The sequence below is a fragment of the Xenopus tropicalis genome, chromosome 2 (assembly GCF_000004195.4).
Source record: "Xenopus tropicalis strain Nigerian chromosome 2, UCB_Xtro_10.0, whole genome shotgun sequence".
Classification (NCBI taxonomy): Eukaryota; Metazoa; Chordata; class Amphibia; order Anura; family Pipidae; genus Xenopus; species Xenopus tropicalis.
In genome coordinates, this window is record NC_030678.2 from 67,874,316 (window position 1) to 67,899,108 (window position 24,793).

The window sequence follows — 24,793 nt, forward strand, 5'->3', positions numbered from 1 at the left end:
CCAGGTTTTCTACTGTCCTAGAGAGGAAACAGGACCTTTACCATCTCAACTGGGAATTCTGCAGCTAGAATACACTGGCACCGGGGTTGACTAGGAGGGCTTCACATAGGCGCTTCCTTCTCCATATTGGCTTCACCCTCCATGGGACTGCAGTACTGGGTATGATAAGTCTCCATTGGAGCACTCCATGTAGCACTACTGTCTTCCTCCTAGTCGGACGCAACATGGGCTGCCCAGTACTAGCCAGCTTCCTCTGGAAGCACGGGGGTGCTAAGCTTGTCATAGCAGTAGAGCGGTATCCCCAGCACAGTGCATATGGCCCTTTCAAAGGCTTACCTCCTCCACACCCCACCACCGAATAGCACCTATAATTCTTGCTCCTAAGTGTCCCCTGACCGGCCTCTTAGTCACAGACCTCCTAGTCACAGAACATGATCTTCTTATCTTGCATGTGCATCATTTCCTTACATGCGTGTTATTCTCTTCATTCTCTTCAAGTTTGCATATCAGCTTCATGCCTGACCCCATTTCCTCTTCCTGATCACACATAGTCCTGCCCAAAGTCTCGCTCTCCTGCAGCAGCTTCGGAACTCCTCCGGCAAGATCCTTCCTCAAAGACGCCGTCTCACTTCTGACTTCATGCAAAAGGAGACAGGCCTTTATATAAGGTTGCGCCCCGTGCCTACTGACGTCACACGTATGCATGGGCGCAAGCAACCAGATTAGCGCTGACCACCAATGAAATTTAATATGCACAATTTTAAGGTGGACAGGGCCCATAATTGATTAAAGAGGGCCCAAGCTAATCAGAAAACTGTAGCACGGCCGGAAAGTGAAAATCCTTCAGGCCTGGGACAACTGCCCCCCCTGTGCCCCCCTGATGGCGGCCCTGCCTCAGTACAGATGCCAGTCAGTGGGGGTAGGGAGCAGTGTTCCAAGACCAAACCGCCTAGGGTCAGTGGTCTTTGACGGAATCTTCCCTACATACTCAAACTACATGTGGTCCGGTTTGCACTTCGTCATTGGCAAACCGAACTGTGGGGGACGGCCATAAAAATACAATCCGACAACGCCATGACCATGGCATACCTAAACCATCAAGGAGGCACTCAGAGTCATCAGGATCTAAAGGAATCCTTTCTAGCTTCGGCAGAATATCATGAGGTGACTCTGAAGGTTATCTACATCCCTATCGTGGAAAACTGGCAGGCTGATTATTTAATATGCCAGTGTTTTGGCCATGGGGAGTGGTCTCTCAATGAGGATGTCTTTCATGAGATTGTGAACAAGTGGGGACTCCCAGAGGTGAAACTCATCTCAAAACAAACGCAAAGACGCTTTTTTCATGGCTCACTGTCGAGATCCCCTGGCCCTGGTCACGCTCACATCCATGGAACATTTTTCTGGGGTACGTCTTCCCCCCATGCCCCTTATTCCAAGGGTCCTAAAAAAAGTGAGAAGGGAACAGTGCACAGTCATTCTGGTGGCTCCCAACTAGCCCCGTCAGGCTTGGTTCTAGGAACTGGTCATCCTGAGCACAGATGAACCTTGGCCCCTACCGATTATTCCAGATCTGCTATCCCAGGGGCCCATCAGGCCTCCGAATGCCAACTGACTGAATTAGACTGCCTGGCTATTGAGAGCCTAATTCTATGACGTAAAGTGTTTTCAGGCTAGGTAATTCATACTATGACCGCAGTGAGAAAACCGGTTTGTTCCAGGACATTTTATAGAGTCTTCAAATGCTATAGGGATTGGTGTGTCCAAATGAGAATTCCTTTTTCGTACCTGAAGTTCTTAACTTCTTGTAGGCGGTCTTGGACAAGGGTCTTTTTTTGGGTGCCCTTAAGTCACAGTATTCCAAGCTCTGGCCAGACATCTGGACCTTTCTCCATGGTGTGGTTCGCATATCCCCTTCATACAGGGAACCCATTCCATTGTGGAACCTCGGTCCTCAAAAACCTATGAGGTTTGAGCCCCTAGCTTCCATTCCCTTGGCCTGGCTCACATGGAAATCTACATTCCTCCTTGCCATAGCCTTGGCGCAACGCAACTCCAAGCTCAGCACATTGTCTTGCCAGGTTCCCTTCCTTGTATTTCACTAAGACGGGGCTGTACTTCGCACAGTGCCATCCTTTGTGACAGTTTTAGGGGTACAATGCCCAAACTCTCCACACTTCTTCGTCCTATAGCGGAGTAGGTTTGCTAGTGCTTGTGGCACTGTTCCGATCACAGGGTCACCCTGAAAGAAACTGCAACACTTGTTGGATGACCCAATGTGGAAGGAGCCCCCATTGACTTTAATGGCTACACTCACCAAACTTGAGTCACATAGTCATGGGGTTAACCTGAATGAAAATGGATGCTACGAGCAGCCAATCAGATTTTACCTTTTGACTTTCAGTGGAGGAAATTCAACCTGCTGTCAGTCTCATAGTATTAACACCAAACTCTTAACAGTTGGTCACTAGGGGGCTGCAGTTTTATGTTTGAAAAAATGGGTGGGTGGCCACCAACAGCCAATCAGATTTCACCTATTGAATTTTACTGGTTAAAATTTAAACTGCTGCCATTCTTTAAATACTAATACTAAGGTCTCCAAACGTTGCAGAGTTAGTCACATGTATCTGCAGTTCATGGTTAGAAAAAGTGGGTGGAGGCACCAACAGCCAATAAGATTTTATCTATTGATTTTTTTTTTGGTTTAAATTTAAAATTCTGCCATTCTTATGCTATTTAAGAGAGTTAGTCACTGGGTGACAATAGGTCAAGTTTTTGCCACTGGGGGATTAAGGTTAAAGATTAGAAAAAACAGCCAATTGATTTCACCAATTGAATTTCAGTGGTTTATATTATACTGCTGCCTTTCTCAAACTATTTATGCCAGGGTTCCCAAACTTTGCACATTCAGTCACTGGTTGACTATGTATTCAAGATTAGAAAAAGTGGGCAGAGCTACCAACAACCAGTCACATTTCTTTAATTGATTTAAGTAGGGAAATTTTAATTGCTGCCATTCTCACACGTTAAATGGCGGTGTCTCCAAACTTTTCATAGTTTGTCACCAGGGGACTAAGGTTAAAGTTTAGGAAAAGTAGGTGGAGCCACCAACAGCCAATCACATTTCCACCCATTCAATTTCATTGGTTTATATTTAAACTGATGCCATTATTTAAGTTTTAATTCCAGGTTAGTCACTGGGTATTTGCGGTTTAAAGTTAGGAAAAGTGGACGGAGCCACCAACAGCCAATCACATCTCACCTATTTACTTTCAGTGGTGAAATGTAAAATGCTGTCAGTCGCACAATTTTTAGGGCCTGAGTCCCCAAACTTTGCAGAGTTGGTCAATGGGAGACTGCAGCTAAAAAACAGGAAAAGTGGGTTGTGCCATTAACAGCCAATCAGATTTTATCCATTGAATTTCTTTGTTTTAAATTTAAGATGCTGTCATTCTCACACTATTTATGCCTGGGTGCCCACTGTGTGTCACTGGGTGACTTCAACTCAAGGTTAGAAAAAAGTCTGAACACCCACCAACCACCATTCACCTATTGACTTTTATTGGTTTAAATTTAAACTGCTGCTGTTCTTTAACTATTATTCCTAGGGTCCCTAAACTTTGCAGAGTTAGTCATTGGGTAACTGCCATTCCAGGTTAAAAAAAGTGGGCAGACCACCAATCAGATGTCACTCATTGACTCTTAGTGGGAAAATTTAAATTGCTGTCATTCAGACAACTATTAAAATCAGGGTCCCCAAACTTTGCACAGTGGTTCTTACTATATAACTGTGGTCCAAGATTATAAAAACTGTGTGGAGCCAACAACAGCCAGCCAACAACATTCAGCGACTTCACGTTTTTCAAACCAACATGAAGTTTTTTCTCAAATTTCCCTTTCTAGTTCATACACATTCCTTGGTAAAGGGGTTGTGCTGTGATGTGTGTTTGGTTACATTATGACAAGGGAGGCACATGGTTGGGTGAGGGTACTTGTCTTTTATCTACAAACCAGATTCCAAAAAAGTTGGGACACTAAACAAATTGTGAATAAAAACTGAAAGGAATGATGTGGAGGTGCCAACTTCTAATATTTTATTCAGAATAGAACATAAATCACAGAACAAAAGTTTAAACTGAGAAAATGTACCATTTTAAGGGAAAAATATGTTGATTCAGAACTTCATGGTGTCAACAAATCCCAAAAAAGTTGGGACAAGGCCATTTTCACCACTGTGTGGCATCTCCCCTTCTTCTTACAACACTCAACAGTCGTCTGGGGACCGAGGAGACCAGTTTCTCAAGTTTAGGAATAGGAATGCTCTCCCATTCTTGTCTAATACAGGCCTCTAACTGTTCAATTGTCTTGGGCCTTCTTTGTCGCACCTTTCTCTTTATGATGCGCCAAATGTTCTCTATAGGTGAAAGATCTGGACTGCAGACTTGCCATTTCAGTACCCGGATCCTTCTCCTACGCAGCCATGATGTTGTGCAGAATGTGGTCTGGAATTATCTTGTTGAAAAATGCAGGGTCTTCCCTGAAAGAGATGACGTCTGGATGGGAGCATATGTTGTTCTAGAACCTGAATATATTGTTCTGCATTGATGCTGCCTTTCCAGACATGCAAGCTGCCCATGCCACACGCACTCATGCAACCCCATACCATCAGAGATGCAGGCTTCTGAACTGAGCATTGATAACAACTTGGGTTGTCCTTGTCCTCTTTGGTCCGGATGACATGGCGTCCCAGATTTCCAAAAAGAACTTCGAATCGTGACTCGTCTGACCACAGAACAGTGTTCCATTTTGCCACACTCCTTTTTAAATGATCCCTGGCCCAGTGAAAACGCCTGAGCTTGTGGATCTTGCTTAGAAATGGCTTCTTCTTTGCACTGTAGAGTTTCAGCTGGCAACAGCGGATGGCACGGTGGATTGTGTTCACTGACAATGGTTTCTGGAAGTATTCCTGAGCCCATTCTGTGATTTCCTTTACAGTAGCATTCCTGTTTGTGGTGCAGTGTCGTTTAAGGGCCCGGAGATCACGGGCATCCAGTATGGTTTTATGGCCTTGACCCTTACGCACGGAGATTGTTCCAGATTCTCTGAATCTTCGGATGATGTTATGCACAGTTGATGATGATAGATGCAAAATCTTTGCAATTTTTCGCTGGGTAACACCTTTCTGATATTGCTCCACTATCTTTCTGCGCAACATTGTGGGAATTAGTGATCCTCTACCCATCTTGGCTTCTGAGAGACACTGCAACTCTGAGATGCTCTTTTTATACCCAATCATGTTGCCAATTGACCTAATTAGTGTTATTTGGTCTTCCAGCTCTTCGTTATGCTCAAATTTACTTTTTCCAGCCTCTTATTGCTACTTGTCCCAACTTTTTTGGGATTTGTTGACACCATGAAATTCTGAATCAACATATTTTTCCCTTAAAATGGTACATTTTCTCAGTTTAAACTTTTGTTCTGTGATTTATGTTCTATTCTGAATAAAATATTAGAAGTTGGCACCTCCACATCATTGCATTCAGTTTTTATTCACAATTTGTTTAGTGTCCCAACTTTTTTGGAATCCGGTTTGTATTTATTTTAGTGTTTTTAGAGGGTGATTATGGTCATGATAAAAATTGGCCAGATGCCGATCGGACAGGCCAAAAAAAGGTGTGAGATGGTTTGTTGCTGTCCTTGAGAAAGGTCACACTGTAGTGACTCAAATATATATATATATATATATATATATATATATATATATATATACAGAACCAAATGGAGCACACCCTAAAAGGGTCCAAACGCCCAAGGTGTTGGCAAAAAAATTTTTTTACACAGTAAGCCGCACACACAGGGACTTTGCAGAAAAAAATCACAAATTTATTAGAACAAAAAAAGTCCAAGGTTTCGAGCACCAACTGTGCTCTTCCTCAGGGACAAACCAGATGGTTGGTCCCTGAGGAAGAGCACAGTTATGGCCATGTGTGTATATATGCACACCAGGAACCTTTAAAAGACTGTACTTATGACTGAATACATATTCTTGATTCATTTACTCAAGACCTAGGAGTACAGAACTTTTTTGCTTTTCTGTTTTTTTATTCAGTATATATATATATTTATACATACACACACACACACTTGTGGACCTTTTTCAAGATAACACACAAATGAACCTCCACCTAAATACCCCAGTGTTACCAGCATGTTCATCCACCCAAAATTGCCTAACATCCACCAGGTTTAACCAGGTATGTAGAATTCACGTTTCCATGACTACTCTTTTGTGGAACGTGTGTCTGTGTTGACCAGAGCGAGTGATCAGATGAATACCAGTTGAATTCTGCCTGGGCCTGCAAAGTTGTGATTACATTGGCGTTCTTCTCACAACCTGTTTTTTAATTGTGCTCTGGTTTGCTCTGCTCTGCCAGTTTGTCACACTACACAAGACACAATACAAGTAGGTCACTGTTTTTAGTGCGCACCATACTCGCACTAAGCAGTACACACATTAGGGATGGTTGATCTTATTCATTATACATGTGGTTGAATTGTATAAATTTTTTCTATGTTTTTTTGTGCCTGATGGATCTGTTCGGTGGTGATGATGTCATGATGACGTTCTGGGTGCCAAAACATGCTGGTAACACTGGGGTATTTCGGTGGGGGTTTATTGGTGTGTTTGTTTAGTGTTGTTTAACTATAACTGAGCACCCAGGTCATGGACTCTCTTGATGCATGCTTTCTATGATATGTCTGTACCCCGTGGTACTTATTCATAGACAGTTGCCTGTAAATAAGTAGCATAGGGGTATGAAATGCTATGTATGTTTTGTTTTTACTTCATTATATAATATACATTTCTTTTTTTATGAGTAATTATAATGCTGCACTATTTTTGTTTATTTTTGTATATATATATATATATATATATATATATATATATAATAAGAAATAAATAATATCTGCAGGTATAAGATTTAATATCCAAAATGCTTGGGGCCTGTAGTTTTCTGGATAAGAAATCTTTCTCATTCCTATATTGGGGGACACAGGCACCATAGAGATGAAGATCCTGTTCCTCCTACCGGCATAAGTTTCTTTTAGTGTCCTCAGAAGGAGGACAGACACTTTTCACTAGAGCAATCAAAACTGCAGTTTAAGATCCATACCACACAGATACCAAGGTACCTAGGGTCTTTACAGCATGCCTAGGTTTCACACACCAACAGGTATTCTAATGCCTACCTGCTTTCCCACTTGTGGAAGACTGCAGGCAGTTAGTTTGCACTTTCCCTGCACCAGTTGTCCAGACAGGGAACAATTTGATTCTGGGGCACATCAATGGTTACTGGACTTAAATGAGATACCTTCTTTTAATCACTCACGCCTGTCCATCCATGATGACAGCATGACTTAATCAAGTTGTCCTTCAAGCATCTCCCTTCCCACCTGTAGCGATTGTGTCCCTGTCGTTGCTTCCAAATAGGCCCTTCTCTTCTATATGGCTACTTAAACACTTGTACTGACGTCACATACCCCGCACAGAGATTAGAAGTGCAGCTCTGCCATCCTGACACTGTGCTCCTCATTTTATAGGTTATTTTCGTAGGCTTATCCCTTTTCACAATTGTGCATAGACATCTGATCTTCACCCCTAGCAGTGGATCCCCCAGTTTCTAGGCTTTTCGAGACAACTACTATCCCAGTAGCAGATACAGTGGCATTCAAAGACTCACTTGATAGGAGACTAGAGCGTTTTTGTAAAGTGATCTTTACTGCATTTGGAGCAGCCTTCAGACCCATCTTTGCTATTGTGTGGGTCTCAAAGTATGAGTAGAACAAGTAGCACAGCTTATGGGGACAGAGGACTCCTCTATAGACCTTCACCTACCCAAATCGCAAACCCCACTGCATAAATTTGTGATGCATCAGTCGAGGCTTAACAAAGGCTCTCCAGCTCTCTGAGGGTACAGATTTCAGCATTCTCCATTCTTTATCAATAGCAGTTGGTGCTTCTCCCTATAGGTATCTTATTCCCCCATTGGACTTCAGCTTGGTGCTGTTAGTCCTACAGGACGATCCATGTGAACTCTAGAAGCCATTCACACAAAGTAGTTCTCCTTGCTATTACTTCTGCAAGAAGAGCTTCTAAACTTGTTGTGGTATTTTGCTAAAGACTGTTGTTTGAGACTGACTCCTGATTTTCTTCCAAAGGTGGTCTCTGAATTTCACGTTAACCAGGACCAGTTAGTTCTGGTTCTTTCTGTCCAAACCCCAACAATCCTACTGAAAGAAGACTACACAAATTGCTTGTTTATTTATGGGCTGCCCAGAATATATGGAAGATTGATATTGTTTTCAATCTCTTGAAGGTCCTTTAAAGGGCCGTTAGGTGTCCAAGTTGACCATTGGCAAGTGGATTTGTTCCATCATCATCAGGGCTTATGCAGTGAGAAGCAAACCTCCCCTAGAGTTGGAGCTCCTTTAGCCCACTATTCAACACCACATATCGTGGGTGGTCTGGCACCAGGCCTTCGCTGAGCAGGAGTCAGTTGCCTTGAGAGGAAACTTCCACAATTTCGGGAAATCGTGGCGCCGCATATGCTATCCCACCGGCGATTTACATTCAAGCCGGTGGGATGGCATATCAGGGAGATTAGTTGCTCCGCAGGCAACTAATCTCCCAGTCTGCCACGGCCCTAAAGGAGATGGCCTTCCCACAATTCTGAGATTTCTGGATGCTGGGTTTCCTGATAAGGAAGAGTCCTCTATTATATAAAACACAGGATTTCTTGTTTTCTTTTTTGTAAACATGTTCTTCGGTATCAGACATCTCTCAGAGAAATCCTTCATTCCCTGCTTGAGTCTGCACAGGCTTTCTCCTCTCTTCCTTCTCCTGCTCCCCCCTCGCCTTTACAGCGCCTGAGGGGTTGCGCTGTTTATACTACCAAAGCCTAATTTCCATTGTAAAAACTCGGCTCTTAGAGTTACCAGGAGCGGATTTTTGCCGCCCCTGGTAACTTTGGGGGCGCTGCCGCCTGAGGCAAGTTGATGGTGGCAGCGCCGCTGCTACTGAGACTAAGCTAAAGTGGCAGCTGCAGAATAAATATAGTGTTCTAGCTTGCACTTATGTAGGTCATCTATTGGCAGTAAAATGCCAAAATGCCTTCATTTTCCTTTAAGAAGGTTCTTTGTGCATATATTTCATTTAGAAATAATTGTTGACCCACTGAAAATAACTGATGTATATTGGAGTTTCTGTTATTTAGAATTAAAACTACTTTTATCATGCAAACATTTTTTTTTTGTGGGTGGAAAACCTACTTTCTGCTGTTTTGACTCATCTAGGAGCGGCCAAAGAGTGCATTATTCCCCAGTGAAGTAAAGTCCAAGATGAGTGTCGAAGAGCAAAATGATAGGATGAAGCGTCACCAGACTGGATCAGTGAAAGAAAAGAGACGAAGCCTGCAGCTCTTAGCTAACCAGCAGTCAGAACACAGTGCAACCAAATCAACTGGAACATACAGAATAGTGAGTTATATTTGACGGATTAGGCTTAAACATCCTTGTATGATTTTTTAATTTATTTTGTATTGAATAAAGAAATAATCATTTTTATACATTTACAACATGATCAAGCACAGGAGAACAGGCAGATTATAATGAAGGCCAGAGGTAAATTCTTGTGGCTGAAAAATTATTACATTTGAGATATGTGTCAGTTCACATTATTCTTTACTTTCAGAAAAGCCCTTACATGCTGAAAGAATAGAATAGCAGGGGAGTGTATGACATTTAATACAGTTTTCCCCAGTATGTAAATTGATTTTTCAAGTATATAAATTGCGGTTTTCACGTTTGGACCAGTATAGGGTCACTGATAAACACTGAACAGAGTGTATGTAAGTTTGTAAGAAGAAGTCCCTTCTAAAGGGTTAATATGTTTGAAAATCATGACTACATTTTATTAAACCTACTTTACAATGAAATTTAAATGACTTAACAATGTGTAATAGAATGTGCAGTTAGACTGGACCTCTAGACTGGACCTCTGGGTCTCTAATAATTTTGCCTGGATAACATGTTTAATTGTCTCATAAATAATTAGACACTGATGCTTCCCATTAAGTCATGCACTAAAGGTACTTTATTGATGCCTTGGTGGATCACAGGGCTGCTTGATTACACAATCCTTGACTAAAGCTGCAAAATCACCTACAAAGGAATAATTCTCACAGGTCTTATTCCTCATTTACAAGGCTTATTTATAAAAAAAAATGGCATCTTGCACCCTGCCTCACATTTTGCATCCACCTTTGTTTTATGGTAAGCATACTTGCTTATATAATATTTTTCCCAGTACCATTAGTGTCAAATTTCCACTAAAAACCAATACATTCTTACAAAAGGGAAATGTTGATTTTAATTCTTTAAATTAAGTAAAAAGTTAATTCTTGTTTTCGGTACTCCTAATCATACAGGTATAAAGCACTTAAAAATTATAGTATCCTTTAAACAAGTAGGTCAGATATCCACCACTTTTTGGCTGCAGGTACGCAGACATCGCAGTGTCCACGAGGTTGATATATCAGACCTGGAAGCAGTTTTGCGTTCCCAGGAACCCCAGCATACATATGAATCCCCTCAAGATGAGATTGCCCGGCTTCGCAAGATGGAGGTGGAGCCACAATCCTACAGTGTAGATATCACCAGAGAGGTAATTTTTATATTTACCAATATATGAGTTTTGCTTGTAACCTGTTTCCCCATCTCCCTTTCTTTAATAGACAGTTATATTTATCTCACTTAATTGTAACAGTGGGTATGCAGTTGCTTGAACCTGATATACTTAACTGGGCAAGGTTTATTTCTCAGACGGCCCTACGTGTCAGTGCAAGATGAGTGGGGATAAGTTGATCCTCGCTGGAGACAGGACAAACTGAAATAAACTTTCTCCAATTTTTGTGTGGCTCCATCTCTTCCTCCAGTTTTTTTCAGTTTGTCCTGCCTTAGAGTCAGCTACTTCTCCTTTCTGACATGGATCAACTAAGATCTTCAAGACCTTTGATTAAGGTAGAGCCCCTTTGTGTTTGCTCCCTGTGGGTAGAGCCCATCTGTGTGTTCTTCCTTTCACTAATTCCCTGAGTAGAGCCCTTTTGTGTGTGCTCCTTTCACTGGTTCTCTGCGTAGAGCCTATCTGTGTGCACTTCTTTTCAGAATTTTCCTGGTGATATCTACATTTATTTGATAGAGCCAGGAACTAGCGTGGAGTTCTCCCAGGTCTTTACCCAGATTCAGCCCCCAAAGCCTGTCCACCTCCTAGTAGTACTGGTGCATCTTGTTACTGCAGTGACTTTTGGTGCATAAAATCTTTTGGCACTTAGTGTCCGCTGGATATACACAATCTTCAGGTGCCTTACCAGATGTGTGCCTGCTGGAAGATAAGTGTTTATCTTATATATATTCAGCTAAGTGGGTCTCAGATTTGGCAACCCTGTCTCATCAACAAACTTGGACTGTTTTTCATAAGGATAAGGTACTTTTCGTATGGTCCTATCTCATCTGCTTAATGTCAACTTACCTTTTCTTTTCAATCAATTACTAGATGCAGTAAGAGGTCTCAAATTCTTTCTCCTCAGAAAAGCTATGGTTTTTTTTAAAATAGTTTTTATTTATTTTTGAAACAATCGGATTCCACATATGCATAATATAATGTATATCTAATGTAATGTAATATATATAACATATAATGTAATCTTTTTATTATCTTAATAACCCCCCCTAGATATAAGTTGTACTGTATCTAGTAATCTTAATATTCAAAACAGTTGTATTAGTAGGCTTCTTAAAAAGTTAGCGGATGTATAGGCGATAATGTAATTGGTTATCTCACGCTTGGGTGTGCCATATTATCATATATGTATAGTGGTGGAAATCCGAGCTATAATTTGATCAGAACAGCTAAGTTTATACATTCAGATGCCCTGTTTGTATTGTTTGGCAGTAACCCTCTCCAGGGTTCGTTCCAAACAATCCTTTGCCAGATGGATAGTTGCAGCTCTACTTCAAGCCTACAAATCTATGGGCAGGGAAGCTCCATTCCAAGTTACACTCTACAAGGAAGGTTAATGTTTCTTGGGCGCTACACAGCCTCCCATCTTGCATGCGGTTTGCAAGGAAATTACTTGGTGCTCCTTGCATACTAAACAAAGTTTTACAAGCTGTTCTGGCCTCTGCAGAAGTGGCTTTTGGCAGGAAGGTGTTTTTTTTTTTAGCTCAGTTTTTTTTTCTGCCTGTTTACTTTTTATTATTTTGGACAGCTTTGGGACATGGCTAGTTGTCCTGCACCGACAGGTAGTGTCATGGGACAAAAGGAGATTTTCTTATCTGAGAAATAGGCCCAGTTTGGTGCAGTATCCCGCCAATATGAGGTGCTGTTTTTTGCTGCTCATCCCGTAGCTAGTTAGAGTATTTTCCTGTCTCCACCTGCAAGCTCTGAGAGAGAGAGAGAGAGAGAGAGAGAGAGAGAGAGAGAGAGTTTTTCTCAATTTGTTCTGCCTCCTAAGAGTAACAACTTAACCCCAGTCATCCTTCACTGACATTATGAGCCTTTGAGAAAAATATTTTTCAGGTAAGAAAATCTTCTTTTACTAACTAACTAGCAATAAGCTCCTGGCTTTTGACATGTAGAATAATAAAGTAAATCTTTTCGTGGTTGCTGTGTTTTACTGCACTGGTTTATTTGCCTGATTTTGCCAATGCATGAAACAGATCCTAACATTTAGTATAGTAGTAAGTATGGTGATCTAAATCACAGAAAGACCCCTTATCCAGAAAACCTCAGGTCCCCAGCATTCTGGATACAAGTCCCATTTCCCATCAAGATTCCTTCTTTGATTTTTCAGAGCTGGCTAAAGTACACACACCTACGTAATAGATGAGGAAAATCAAACACATTTTTCTGTCTTGAGTTGTATTTTTACTGTCTTATATATTTATTTCCCTCTGTGTTTCAGCTTCCTGTCCCAGACAAGGTGCCAGTCCCAGAATGTTAAGTTTTTTCTGACTCGTGTTACCATGAGTTTATATTGTATGTTTAGCTCTGTATTCCATTTAGGCTGTTTATTATATGTTGAATATTTCTGTTTTCACTACTATGTACAGTACAAACACTATTTGTATCACACAGCGCATGCCTCCTGTAGATACCATTATGGCTCATAGTGTATACCATACCCTGAATGTTTCACATAGTGTCACACACTGCACACCTGTCTCTGTGTCTCAGCTTTCAACCCCAGAGAAAGTGCTGATCCCAGAGCGTTACATAGAATTGGAACCAGAAGGCCCACTGAGCCCAGAGGAAATGCAGGAAAAAAGGAGGAAGGTGGAAAGAATCAAGACGCTGATTGCAAAATCCAGGTTAGTTAATATCTTTTAAACATCTTTGGGTAACAAAAAGTGTAAATAGAATCCAGGATGACTGATGACTCAGCTGGGCACATGTATTGGGACAGCTGACATGTAACTGCACCGATTCATCCAATTAGCCTACTTTTTTATATATTAAATCAGTTCTATTTGGTGTGGGGCCAGACTGAAAAACCTAAAGGAACAGTTCAATGTAAAAATAAAACTGGGTAAATAGATATGCTGTGTAAAAATAAAATATTTTTCTAATATAGTTAGGTAAAAATGTAGTCTATAAAGGCTGAAGTGAACGGATGTCTAGCATAATAGCCAGAACACTACTTCCTTCTTTCAGCTCTCTAACCTGTTTGTTAGTGAACATGAGGCGGCAGGACATGGGACTGTTAGGACAAAAGGGCTGATTCACTAAAGTGCGTTAAAACGTGTGCTATTTATAGCGTGAGATAAAAATTTTATCGCGTCTAAATTTTCGTCACTTAACGCACGATTCACTATAAGCATACTTGCGCTAATTTACGCGCGATATTGCATGCAGCATTTACCGCATGCGCGCTAATTAACGCCCATTATTATGTGCGCTAATAGTCGCCGCGTATAAATAGTAGCCACATATAAATAGTAGCCACATATAAATAGTAGCATATAAATAGTAGCCGCATATAAATAGTAGCCGCATATAAATAGTAGCCGCATATAAATAGTAGCCGCATATAAATAGTAGCCACATATAAATAGTGCATATAAATAGTAGCATATAAATAGTAGCCACATATAAATAGTGCATATAAATAGTAGCATATAAATAGTGCATATAAATAGTAGCATATAAATAGTAGCCACATATAAATAGTGCATATAAATAGTAGCCACATATAAATAGTGCATATAAAAAGTAGCATATAAATAGTAGCCGCATATAAATATTTCTATGCTACTATTTCTGTGCTACTATTTGTATGTGGCTACTATTTATATGCTACTATTTATATGCACTATTTATATGCGGCTACTATTTATATGCTACTGTTTATATGCACTATTTATATGTGGCTACTATTTATATGCTACTATTTATATGCACTATATATATGTGGCTACTATTTATATGCTACTATTTATATGCGGCTACTATTTATATGCTACTGGAGGCTACATCACTCTGGGGCCAACACAGACTTGAATAAATAACACTGCAAAGTCCATATTTTATTGCCAAAAGCTCATTAACTGTACTTTTCTATAATTACTGCCTGCCTCAAGTAGGTGTTAATTTTCACATAGTCTAATGCGATATTTAGCGCGCCTAAGTGTTTGTGAATCATGCGTTAGTATTCTTTTCTGCGCGCTAATGAACGCATGCGTTAACATTACCACATGTGGTTGCGCGCAAATTAACGCATGCGATAATACTGTAGTGAATCGTGAGCTAATTGTCGCGTCTTTTTTAACGCAAAAAAGCATGCAATAAAATTTAACACACTTTAGTGAATCAACCCTAATGTGTTAGTTTGTGAGCACACAGGTGAGATTCGAAAGCAAACTAACTGAACAACTGTGTCCCATATGGCCCCCATTTCATTTCATCTCATTTAATCATTTTTGCACTGAATAGTTCCTTCAAAGTTAGTAGTTACTTCCTTATACACTTATCCCTACAACATAATCTCAAAGTAAACCATGTTATGACAGCTGTTCTCTGAATGCTCCCTTACACACTCACATTATTAATTACTACCAGATCCAAAGGGCATCTTTTCTTGTAGGTTCCTGAACTACCAAAAATAAAAAGTTTGCATTTAGCATATCACCAAACCCATTTTTGACCCATTACTCTAGTCAGTGTTTAGATAGTGTCTTTCATTTGTGAAAGTAGCTGGGTGGTTAATAGCATCCAGAGTTACCTTCCTGAGTGTAAAGGTACCTGGTGGTCTAGTGGGGCGGCGGGGGCGCCCGCCGCCTCCTCCATTGTGGGGACACCCGCCGGTTCTCTCTAGGCGCGCGCACGACGCACGGCCCTTTAAATCTTTTGCCTTGTGCGCATGCGCGCTCGCGTCCGGCGCCTCTGCACATGCGCACGCGCGTCTACGCTCGGCGCGTGCATATGACGTCACGATGGCGCCAAATTCAAATATTTAAGTTCCCGTGCCTGCTCAGAACTCTCTCTTCGAGTCTCTCACAACAAGTCCTGGCGGCATCCGAGTAGTGAAGGGCTCCTCCCGACGTGAAAGGCGGCGGTTATAGGCAGAAGCGTGAGCCGAGACTGGATCCTTGGAGTCTGTTCTAAGTTTTGGGATACTGATCGTGACATTACGTTGGGCCAGAAAACATGGACCCTGAAGGGGCTGCTGCGTCACCTCCATCCCCTGAAGTGATTCGAGCAAATCTCCTCCAGCGTCTTGGGGAACAAGAAGCCCAGCAGGACCAGATTATCCAGTGGCTCCAGAGACTATCTGTAAGGTTGGATGCGCTCCAACAACAGCCTGCCGCTCCTACTCACGCTTCTCTCCCAGGAGGCGGTTCATCACACACAGCTTCAGCAATGTATGTATTAGAGCCTAAGGTCCCGTTCCCTGAAAAGTTTTCTGGGGAGCGTAGTAAATTTTTTGCTTTCCAGGAAGCATGTAAGTTGTACTTTAGCTTCCTCCCTCGTTCTTTTCCCACGGAGGAACAGAAGGTTAATTTTGTTATGACCCTACTGCTTGGGGATCCTCAGTTATGGGCGTTTACCTTACCACCCTATGATCCAGCCCGTCCATCCCTTGATTCCTTTTTTAAAGCCATGGCGATAATCTATGAAGATCCTGATCGTTCTGCCTCCGCTGATTCCGCTATTCGTAACCTTAGGCAGGGTAAACGACGGGTTGAGGATTACTGTACTGAATTCCGCCATTGGGCAGTAGAAACGGGTTGGAATGACACTGCCGTACGAAGTCAGTTTAGAGTGGGGCTATCTGAAGCTGTGAAAGACAGCCTGATTAACTTTCCCGCCTCATCCTCCCTCCCTAATGCATCTGGCCATTCAAATTGATAGGAGGCACAGGGAGAGACGTCAGGAGAAAGTACCCGCAGCTTCTCCGCAACCCTCTGACACAGAGTTTATACCTAGACCTGAGGTTGCCTTCTCTAGGTCCTCAGAAGAACCTATGCAGCTGGGTTCTACCCGTTTATCCTCTGAGGAAAAAGATCGCAGACGGGCTAACGGGTTGTGTTTGTACTGTGGGGATAGAGGTCATTTTCGTAGTTCTTGTCCCAAAAGGCCGGGAAACGACAGAGCCTAAGCAGATCTGGGGAGTTCTGCTTGGGCAAATGTCATTTCTACTCCCCAACCTAGTTTATCCAAAGTCATGGTTCCGGTCCTTTTGGGATGGGAGACGAGTAGTGTGGAAAGCTTGGCTTTCATTGATTCTGGGGCAGAAGGGAATTTCCTAGATTCTAATTTTGCTCGCAGGCACGGAATAACCACACTTCCTTTATTCCCTCCCATCAAGCTAGTTGCCATTGATGGTACGTCTCTGGGTCGTGGGCTTATTTCCTCCAAGTCCGTAAGTTGTTCCATGTCCATAAGGTCACACCATGTGGAACAAATCTCCTTTCTCATCATAGATTGCCCGCATACCCCGGTGATCTTAGGTCTCCCTCGGCTGCGTAAGCACTGTCCCCAAATTGATTGGTTAACTAGCAGTATACTCCAATGGGGAACAGATTGTCAGACCTTATGCATGAAACCCGTCCAGGCTCTGGCCGCAACCTCTTTACAGGGGCTACCTGCTCCTTACTCCCCTTTTGCGGACGTCTTTTCTAAAAAGGCTGCCGAGACTCTTCCCCCACACAGGCCTTATGACTGTGCCATTGATTTAATCCCTGGTTCCTCTCCTCCTAAGGGTAGAATTTACCCCTTATCTCTACCCGAGACCCAGGCTATGGAAGAGTATATAAAAGAGAATTTGGAGAGGGGGTTTATAAGGCCCTCTTGCTCTCCAGCAGGAGCAGGGTTCTTCTTTGTAGAAAAAAAAGATGGGGGTCTCATTGTATTGACTACAGGGGTTTAAACAAGATCACGGTTAAAAACCGTTATCCTCTTCCCTTGATTTCAAACTCTTTGATAGAGTCAAGAGTGCCACTATTTTGTCTAAGCTCGATCTTAGAGGCGCTTATAATCTAATACGAATTCGGGAGGGGGATGAATGGAAAACTGCCATTAATACCCGCGATGAGCATTATGAATATCTGGTAATGCCCTTTGGGTTATGTAATGCCCCTGCGGTCTTTCAAGAATTAGTAAATGACATATTCCGTGATCTTCTAGGTCGGTCTGTAGTGGTGTACTTAGATGATATTTTGATTTATTCTAATAGTCTCTCTGATCATCGTGCCCACGTTCAGGAGGTCTTACTTAGATTAAGGCAGCATCATTTGTATGTGAAAATTGAGAAGTGTATCTTCGAAGTTTCTTTGGTTCATTTCCTGGGGTATATAATTTCCCATAAAGGTCTAGAAATGGATCCAGTCAAGGTTCAGGCTATCTTAAATTGGGTACAATCTTTGTCTCTACAGGCCATACAGAGATTTCTGGGTTTCGCCAACTATTACAGACAATTTATTAAGAACTTTTCTACATTAGTGGCTCCAATTACCGCTCTCACTAAGAAAGGTGCTGATCCAAGCATTTGGCCAATAGAGGCCTTAACAGCCTTTAAACTATTGAAGGAAGCTTTTGTTTCTGCTTATGTACTCCTGCACCCTGACTCGGCTCTCCCTTTCCTACTGGAGGTAGATGCTTCTGAAATTGGTGCAGGGGCAGTCCTGTCTCAACGGCATCCTGTAACGAATAAGATTCCCCCATGTGGGTTTTTTCTAAGAAGTTTTCTCCTACGGAGATAAATTATGATATTGGTAATAGGGAGTTACTGGCCATAAAATCGGCATTTACTGAATGGAGACACCTCTTGGAAGGTGCCAAACATGTAGTAACAGTAATCACTGATCATAAAAATCTCTTGTACATTGAGTCTGCTAAGCGTTTGAATCCTAGACAGGCCAGATGGGCATTATTCTTTTCCCGGTTTAATTTCATTATAACTTATAGACCTGGCGAAAAGAACGTCAAAGCAGATGCCCTGTCTAGGAGTTTTGACCCCAACCCTCTCGAGAGATCTCCACCTGACCCTATTGTCCCTAAGGAGTTGATTATAGCAGCTCTGAGTCCAGATCTGCTTACTTTCTTGATGGAAGCTCAGGTTGACTCTCCTCCCAGTGTGCCCCCAGGGAAATTGTTTGTCCCAGAAAACCTCCGTGAGGCGGTTTTCTTAGAGGCTCATGATGCTAAGGCAGCTGGGCACCCTGGTCGCAGTAAAACCTGTTCTCTTATGTCTCGAACCCTTTGGTGGCCAACGTTAAGACAAGATGTTAATAATTATGTTGACTCCTGTCCAACTTGTCAACGTTCCAAGTTGTCCAGGTCCTTGCCTCAGGGTCTACTACAGTCACTTCCGATTCCTGAAAGGCCATGGACTCACATTTCCATGAATTTCATTGTAGATTTACCTCCTTCCAAAGGGTATACTGTCATATGGGTGGTTGTGGACCGCTTTAGTAAGATGTCCCATTTTATCCACCTTCCCGCCCTCCCTTCCGCAAAATCCCTAGCAGAACATTTTATGGTGAATATTTTTAGACTCCATGGGGCTCCGCTGAATATAGTCTCCGACAGGGGAGTCCAGTTCGTTTCTAGGTTTTGGTGGGCTTTCTGTTTATTGATGGGTACTGAGTTGTCCTTCTCCTCAGCTTATCATCCTCAGACCAATGGGCAGACGGAGAGGACAAACCAGTCTTTGGAACAGTACCTTAGATGCTATGTTTCCAGTAATCAATCCCTTTGGGCTGATTTTCTTCCGTGGGCTGAGTTTGCTTTCAATAATTCCACTCACGCTTCCACTGGGGAGTCGCCGTTTTTTGTTGTTTTTGGCTTTCATCCCAGAGTTTTTTCATTTTCCACTGTTTCTTCTGAGGTGTATCTGCTGTCAATTCTATAGTTGATAATTTCTCACAAAACATCTCCCACTTATCAGGTTGGTGAAAGGGTTTGGCTTTCTTCCAAGAATGTTCCTTTGAAGGTTCCCTCTTCCAAGTTTGCACCCAAATTTATTGGTCCTTATTTGATTTCTGAAGTCATAAACCCTAACACAGTCCGACTAGAACTTCCTCCCGAACTCAAGATTACTAATTCTTTTCATGTTTCTTTGTTAAAACCTGCTAGAGTGGTTCGGCAGAGATCTCCTCCTCCTCCTGTTTCTATTGAAGGACAATCCGAATATGTGATTCAAAGGATAGTTGACTCTCGCCTCTCTAGGGGTAAGCTACAATACCTGGTGCATTGGAAGGGTTATGGCCCCGAAGAGAGGTCTTGGGTTCCAGCTTCTGATGTTCGGGCAGATTGTCTGGTACGGCAATTCCATGCTAGGTTCCCAAATAAACCTAGGGGTCCGGTGGCCCCCTCTGGAGGGGGGGGTAATGTAAAGGTACCTGGTGGTCTAGTGGGGCGGCGGGGACGCCCGCCGGTTCTCTCTAGGCGCGCGCGCACGGGCCTTTAAATCTTTTGCCTTGTGCGCGTGCGCGCTTGCGTCCGGTGCCTCTGCGCAAGCGCGTCTGCGCTCGGCGCGCGCATATGACGTCACAATGGCGCCAAATTCAAATATTTAAGGCACTTCTAGCTTGAAATCCTTGCCCAACGTTGGTTCTGCTTCCTGTAAGTTCCTGGGTGTGTTTCTCTTGTGTTCCTGCCGTGTTTTGACCTTAGCCTGTACCTGACCTTCTCTTGTTTGCTACCTGTATTGACCTTGCCTGTTCCTGACTATTCTTGCCTGCTGCCTGGACCGACCATTGCCTGACCGACTATTCTACTGGATCCTGACTTTGTACTGTATTGCCCGATCGCTGCTGACCCCGGCCCGTCCTGACTACGCTAAGTGTTCCCCACCTTCCTGTCATACGATTGGTTCCCGTTCCTGCTCAGAACTCTCTCCTCGGGTCTCTCACAACAAGTCCTGGTGGCATCCGAGTAGCGAAGGGCTCCTCCCGACGTGAAAGGCGGCGGTTATAGGCAGAAGCGTGAGCCGAGACCAGATCCTTGGAGTCTGTTCTAAGTTTTGGGATACTGATCGTGACACTGAGGCACCCATCTGTCAGTAGTTATATTGTTACAACCCCTTCTTGCCTCATTTTTTCATTTACTATTTACATATTTAAAAATAATTTAGGATTTATTTTAGTCCAGGCTGCAATCTTTTTTTGTCTGATTGCATTTTTGCAGACTTTATTGGCTTCTTTACTGTCCCAGCTAACTTGAATGCCTTAAATTAGCATTTTTTCTCACCAACCTCCACGCTTACCTTTATGTCACATACTTGCTTATAAGGAGTCATTATATTATAATATATATATATAGTATTAAAATTCCTTAAATGGAATAAAATCATGTTCTAAATATAATCAATTAAGAATTTCCTACCAATTTGAAAATACTGCTTTACCCCCTTAACCCTTTCCCTGCCAACCACGTAGTTCCTACATGCTGACATAAAAATACGTTAGGCGCCAAGCATGTAGGGGCTACGTTTTCTTTATCTTGCGCTTGTTCTCTGCGCTTGGCGCTTAATCCGAGCACAAGGTAAAGAACCCCCTAGAGAACTAGCAGAGGGGGGTAACTAGTGGCCCCTGGGGCGCGATCGCCCAGGGGCCCCATAGGAAAAGCCAGATACGAAGATTCTATGTGTCTGGCTTTTCCTGCTCTCCCTTCCTCCGCTCCCCCCTCCCTTCCTGCACCGCCCACTCACCGGATCCTTCACTGCAGCTGCTGTCCCTGCGATCTCCTGTCTCCCTCCTGCTATCTCCAGCTTCTTGACCCCAGGTAAGTGCCACATACACATACAAACACACTATCACACACATACATTTTGGGGGGAGTTGGGGGGTTTTACACATTCACAGCACTTACAGCACTCACACTTAGTTGCACACATGCACACAAAACACATTTTGCCTAATGTACACACACACTTCAACACTTATGTAATTTTGTAAATGTCTTTTCTTTTTTTTTTTCTTGCCTGAAAAAAATGTTTTATTGCCATTGCGGATAGTGTATTCGCTAATCACACTGCACAATACCTTTTGTGTATTATTTTGGTGTTTTTATTACATTTTCTGTGATTTTGGTGCATTTTTAGTCATTTTATTGCATTTTTAGCCATTTTATTGCATTTTCAGTTATGCATAGTTGTTGTTCGCTTGACTTTGTCTGTAAAACTAATTTGCCCAAGCCAGGATACTCAAACTGTGATTCTGACTGCAGAAATCACTAGGAAAAAAAAACATTGATTTTAGTTTTTGGGGGGGATTTTAGCAATTTTATTGCATTTCACATTGTTCTTTGTTACTTGTCTTTGCACATGGACATTTTGTCTGCTGTATTTTAATTTGGCTTCCTCTGTACACCAGATAGTTTGGTAAATCTATGCATATTGGGCATCAAACATTTCACTAGACCCCTGGTGTTCATATTTAGAGTGTTTTATGTTGGTACGTTATGAAATGTGGGGTACATAATGGGGCAAAATGCAAGCTTTGTGACGATTTTCAGAAATGTTATAAAAACCATTCTGTTTAGTATAGCTTTGTAGTTTGGTAGTTTGCAGTAGAAAGATGTATTTACCCATTTTTGTTTTGTCAGAATGTGTATTTTCGGAAAATATATGGTTTTCTAGGGTCTCTGTACTGTTAGGGGGTTTTGTGGCACATAATACACATACCGGGTGCAAAAATTGCACGAGCCGGAGCGTCATTTGTGAAAATTCATATGCACTATTCTTATTTGGGTTCTACTGTACGTCACATCGTTTGGTAAATCTATGCATATAGGGCACCAAACTGTTCAGTAGACCTCTGGTATTCCTATTTGTATGCAAAAAATTGTGTGAAATAAATGTGGCAAATTGCAAAATTTTTAGGTGATTTTCTGAAATGTTATAGAAACCACTAACTTTAGGAAAGCTTTGCAGATTGGTACTTTGGTGTAGAAAGGACTCTTTAGGGCTCTGGCACACGGGGAGATTAGTCGCCCGCGGCAAATTTCCCTGTTCGCTGGCGACTAATCTCCCCGAGTTGCCATCCCACCGGCGAAAATGTAAGACTAATCTCCCCATGTGCCAGAGCCCTTACCCATATTGGATTTGTCAGAATGTGTACTTTCCAAAAATATATGGTTTTCAACTCACATTTCTGCAGTTTCTATCCCACATAAAACTGCCATGTGTTTATGAATTAGGTAAAGGTAAGGCATGAAATTAGTGCGCACAAGGTATATTTTGGGTTCTCTAAGTGCCATGTGCTTTGATAAACCTATGTACAGTGAGCATTGAATTGTTCAATAGACTTCTGGGGTTCATATTTAGGGTGTTTTATCTTGGTACCTAATGACCTATAGAAAATAAGATGCTGCATATTGGAAGTCTTGAGGTGATTTTTGGAAATGTCATAAAATCATCAAACTTTAGGAAACCTTTGCGGCTTGGTACTGTAAGGCGCTCTGCTGGTCCGGCACGTTCTCTTACCTTAGCTCACGCCGGCCGGCAGACGGGCTCCTGTAATGGCCCGCAGTTCTGGGTTCGTTTGGACCGCAGGAGATGTCGCGGCGTAACTGCGCATGCGTGCTGACGCCGTGACATGCGCAGTTGCACGCATTGAAGCCTTAGGCGCCATCTTGGTGTAGGTTTGTTTTGTTGTCCCTTATTGTTTGGCGCCAAAATCTGCTATTTAAACCCCTTCCCTCAGTTCCTCTTTGCCCAAGCTGGCTTCTGGTTGTTATCAGTACCTGCTCAAGCTTCTTTGATTGTGTATTTCTGGTTTTGACTTCGGCCTGGTTCCTGACTACGTTTCTAGCTGCCTGCCTCGACCTTTGCCTGTACCCTGACTACGATTTTGCTTACACCTTGCCAGTACCTCGTCTTTTCATCTGTACTTTGAAAGTTTGCAGGGCCCCAGCTTGGACCGCATCAGAAAGTCCGGGGGCCCCAAAAGGGCGCCGGTGAAGACCGGGAAGCGCTGGGAGTCCCTGCTATACCGTAAGATTTAGATTTTACATCTAGCGGTCTCACACTGGTTCCTGCCTAACTTGTACGTTATAGGTACTTTGGAGTAGAAAAATATGGGTACCCATTTTAGAGGGGAATGTGTACTTTCCAAAAATAGAGAAAATTTGTTCCTACCTGAAATTTTCATTTTCTTGAGTCCGAAAGGCAGCACCAAACGAAGGGTTAATTATCTGATCCACGCTGGTAGGACAGGAGAAATAGCATAACCAATTAAAATACATTATAAATACCCCATAATTCCCCCTTGCTCCCCAGTGTTTCTAAAAGACTCATAAAAAGACCACATCATCTTATGCATCATTATTTTATTAGGGTAGGGATTATGTGCTGCCTTTCGGACTCAAGAAAATGAAAATTTCAGGTAGGAACAAATTTTCTCTTTTCTTTACGTCCTACAGGCAGCACCAAACGAAGGATATAGCAAGCTATCCAGTAGGGGGGGGGGCTGCCTCATCGAAGCCGATTCCAACACCGAGCTGCCGTAGGCTGTATCATGCTTGGCTGCTAAATCGAGTCTGTAATGTGTAGCAAACGTGTGGACATTGGACCATGTGGCTGCTTTGCAAATTTTTTGTACATCTATAGCCGATCTTTCAGCCCAAGAAGTAGAAATTGACCTTGTAGAATGAGCTTTTAACTGAGGAGGAGGATCTTTCCCTACAGAATCGTAAGAGCAGGAAATAGCATTTTTTACCCAGGATGCTATAGTAGGTTTTGAGGCTTTGCAACCTTTACGTTTACCGGCAAGAAGGACGAATAAGTGTTCTGACTTCCGGAATTCTTTTGACTTATCAATGTACTCCAGCAGACATCTGCGCACATCCAATGACTGTAAATTTAACTGAGAATCTGATGAAAAGGAAGGTAACACAATCTGAGAATTAATGTTGCTAGCTGAAGAGACTTTAGGACAAAAAAAGGTAGAGTTTTTAGAATAACTTTATCTGGAAAAATTTGAGTATACGGAGGTCCAACTGCCAAGGCTTGTAGTTCCCCAAAGCTTCTAGCTGAAGAAATAGCAACCAGAAATGCTGTCTTCCAGGTCAAATATTTAAATTTGATGTCTTGCAGGGGTTCAAAGGGTTTCTCTGCCAGTGCTGATAACACAATGTTTAAGTCCCAGGGAGCTAGAACTTCCTTTATTCTGGGCCTTAATCTTGACACAGCTTTGAAAAATCTTTTAATCAACGGATTATTTGCAAGATTTA

At 42.4% G+C, this 24,793-nt stretch overlaps 1 protein-coding gene across 22 annotated transcripts in view; it reads left to right on the plus strand.

Moving 5' to 3' along the window:
- Nucleotides 1–24,793, plus strand: part of plekha6 (pleckstrin homology domain containing A6) — a 312,036-nt gene that overhangs the window by 201,616 nt on the left and 85,627 nt on the right. For 17 of the 22 annotated variants that reach the window (XM_018091023.2, XM_012955768.3, XM_012955648.3 and 14 more), the window contains 4 exons: nucleotides 9,355–9,537; nucleotides 10,559–10,723; nucleotides 13,023–13,040; nucleotides 13,295–13,428. In XM_018091023.2, coding sequence (XP_017946512.1) covers nucleotides 9,355–9,537; nucleotides 10,559–10,723; nucleotides 13,023–13,040; nucleotides 13,295–13,428 — 500 coding nt within the window. 22 annotated transcript variants of the gene reach the window in all.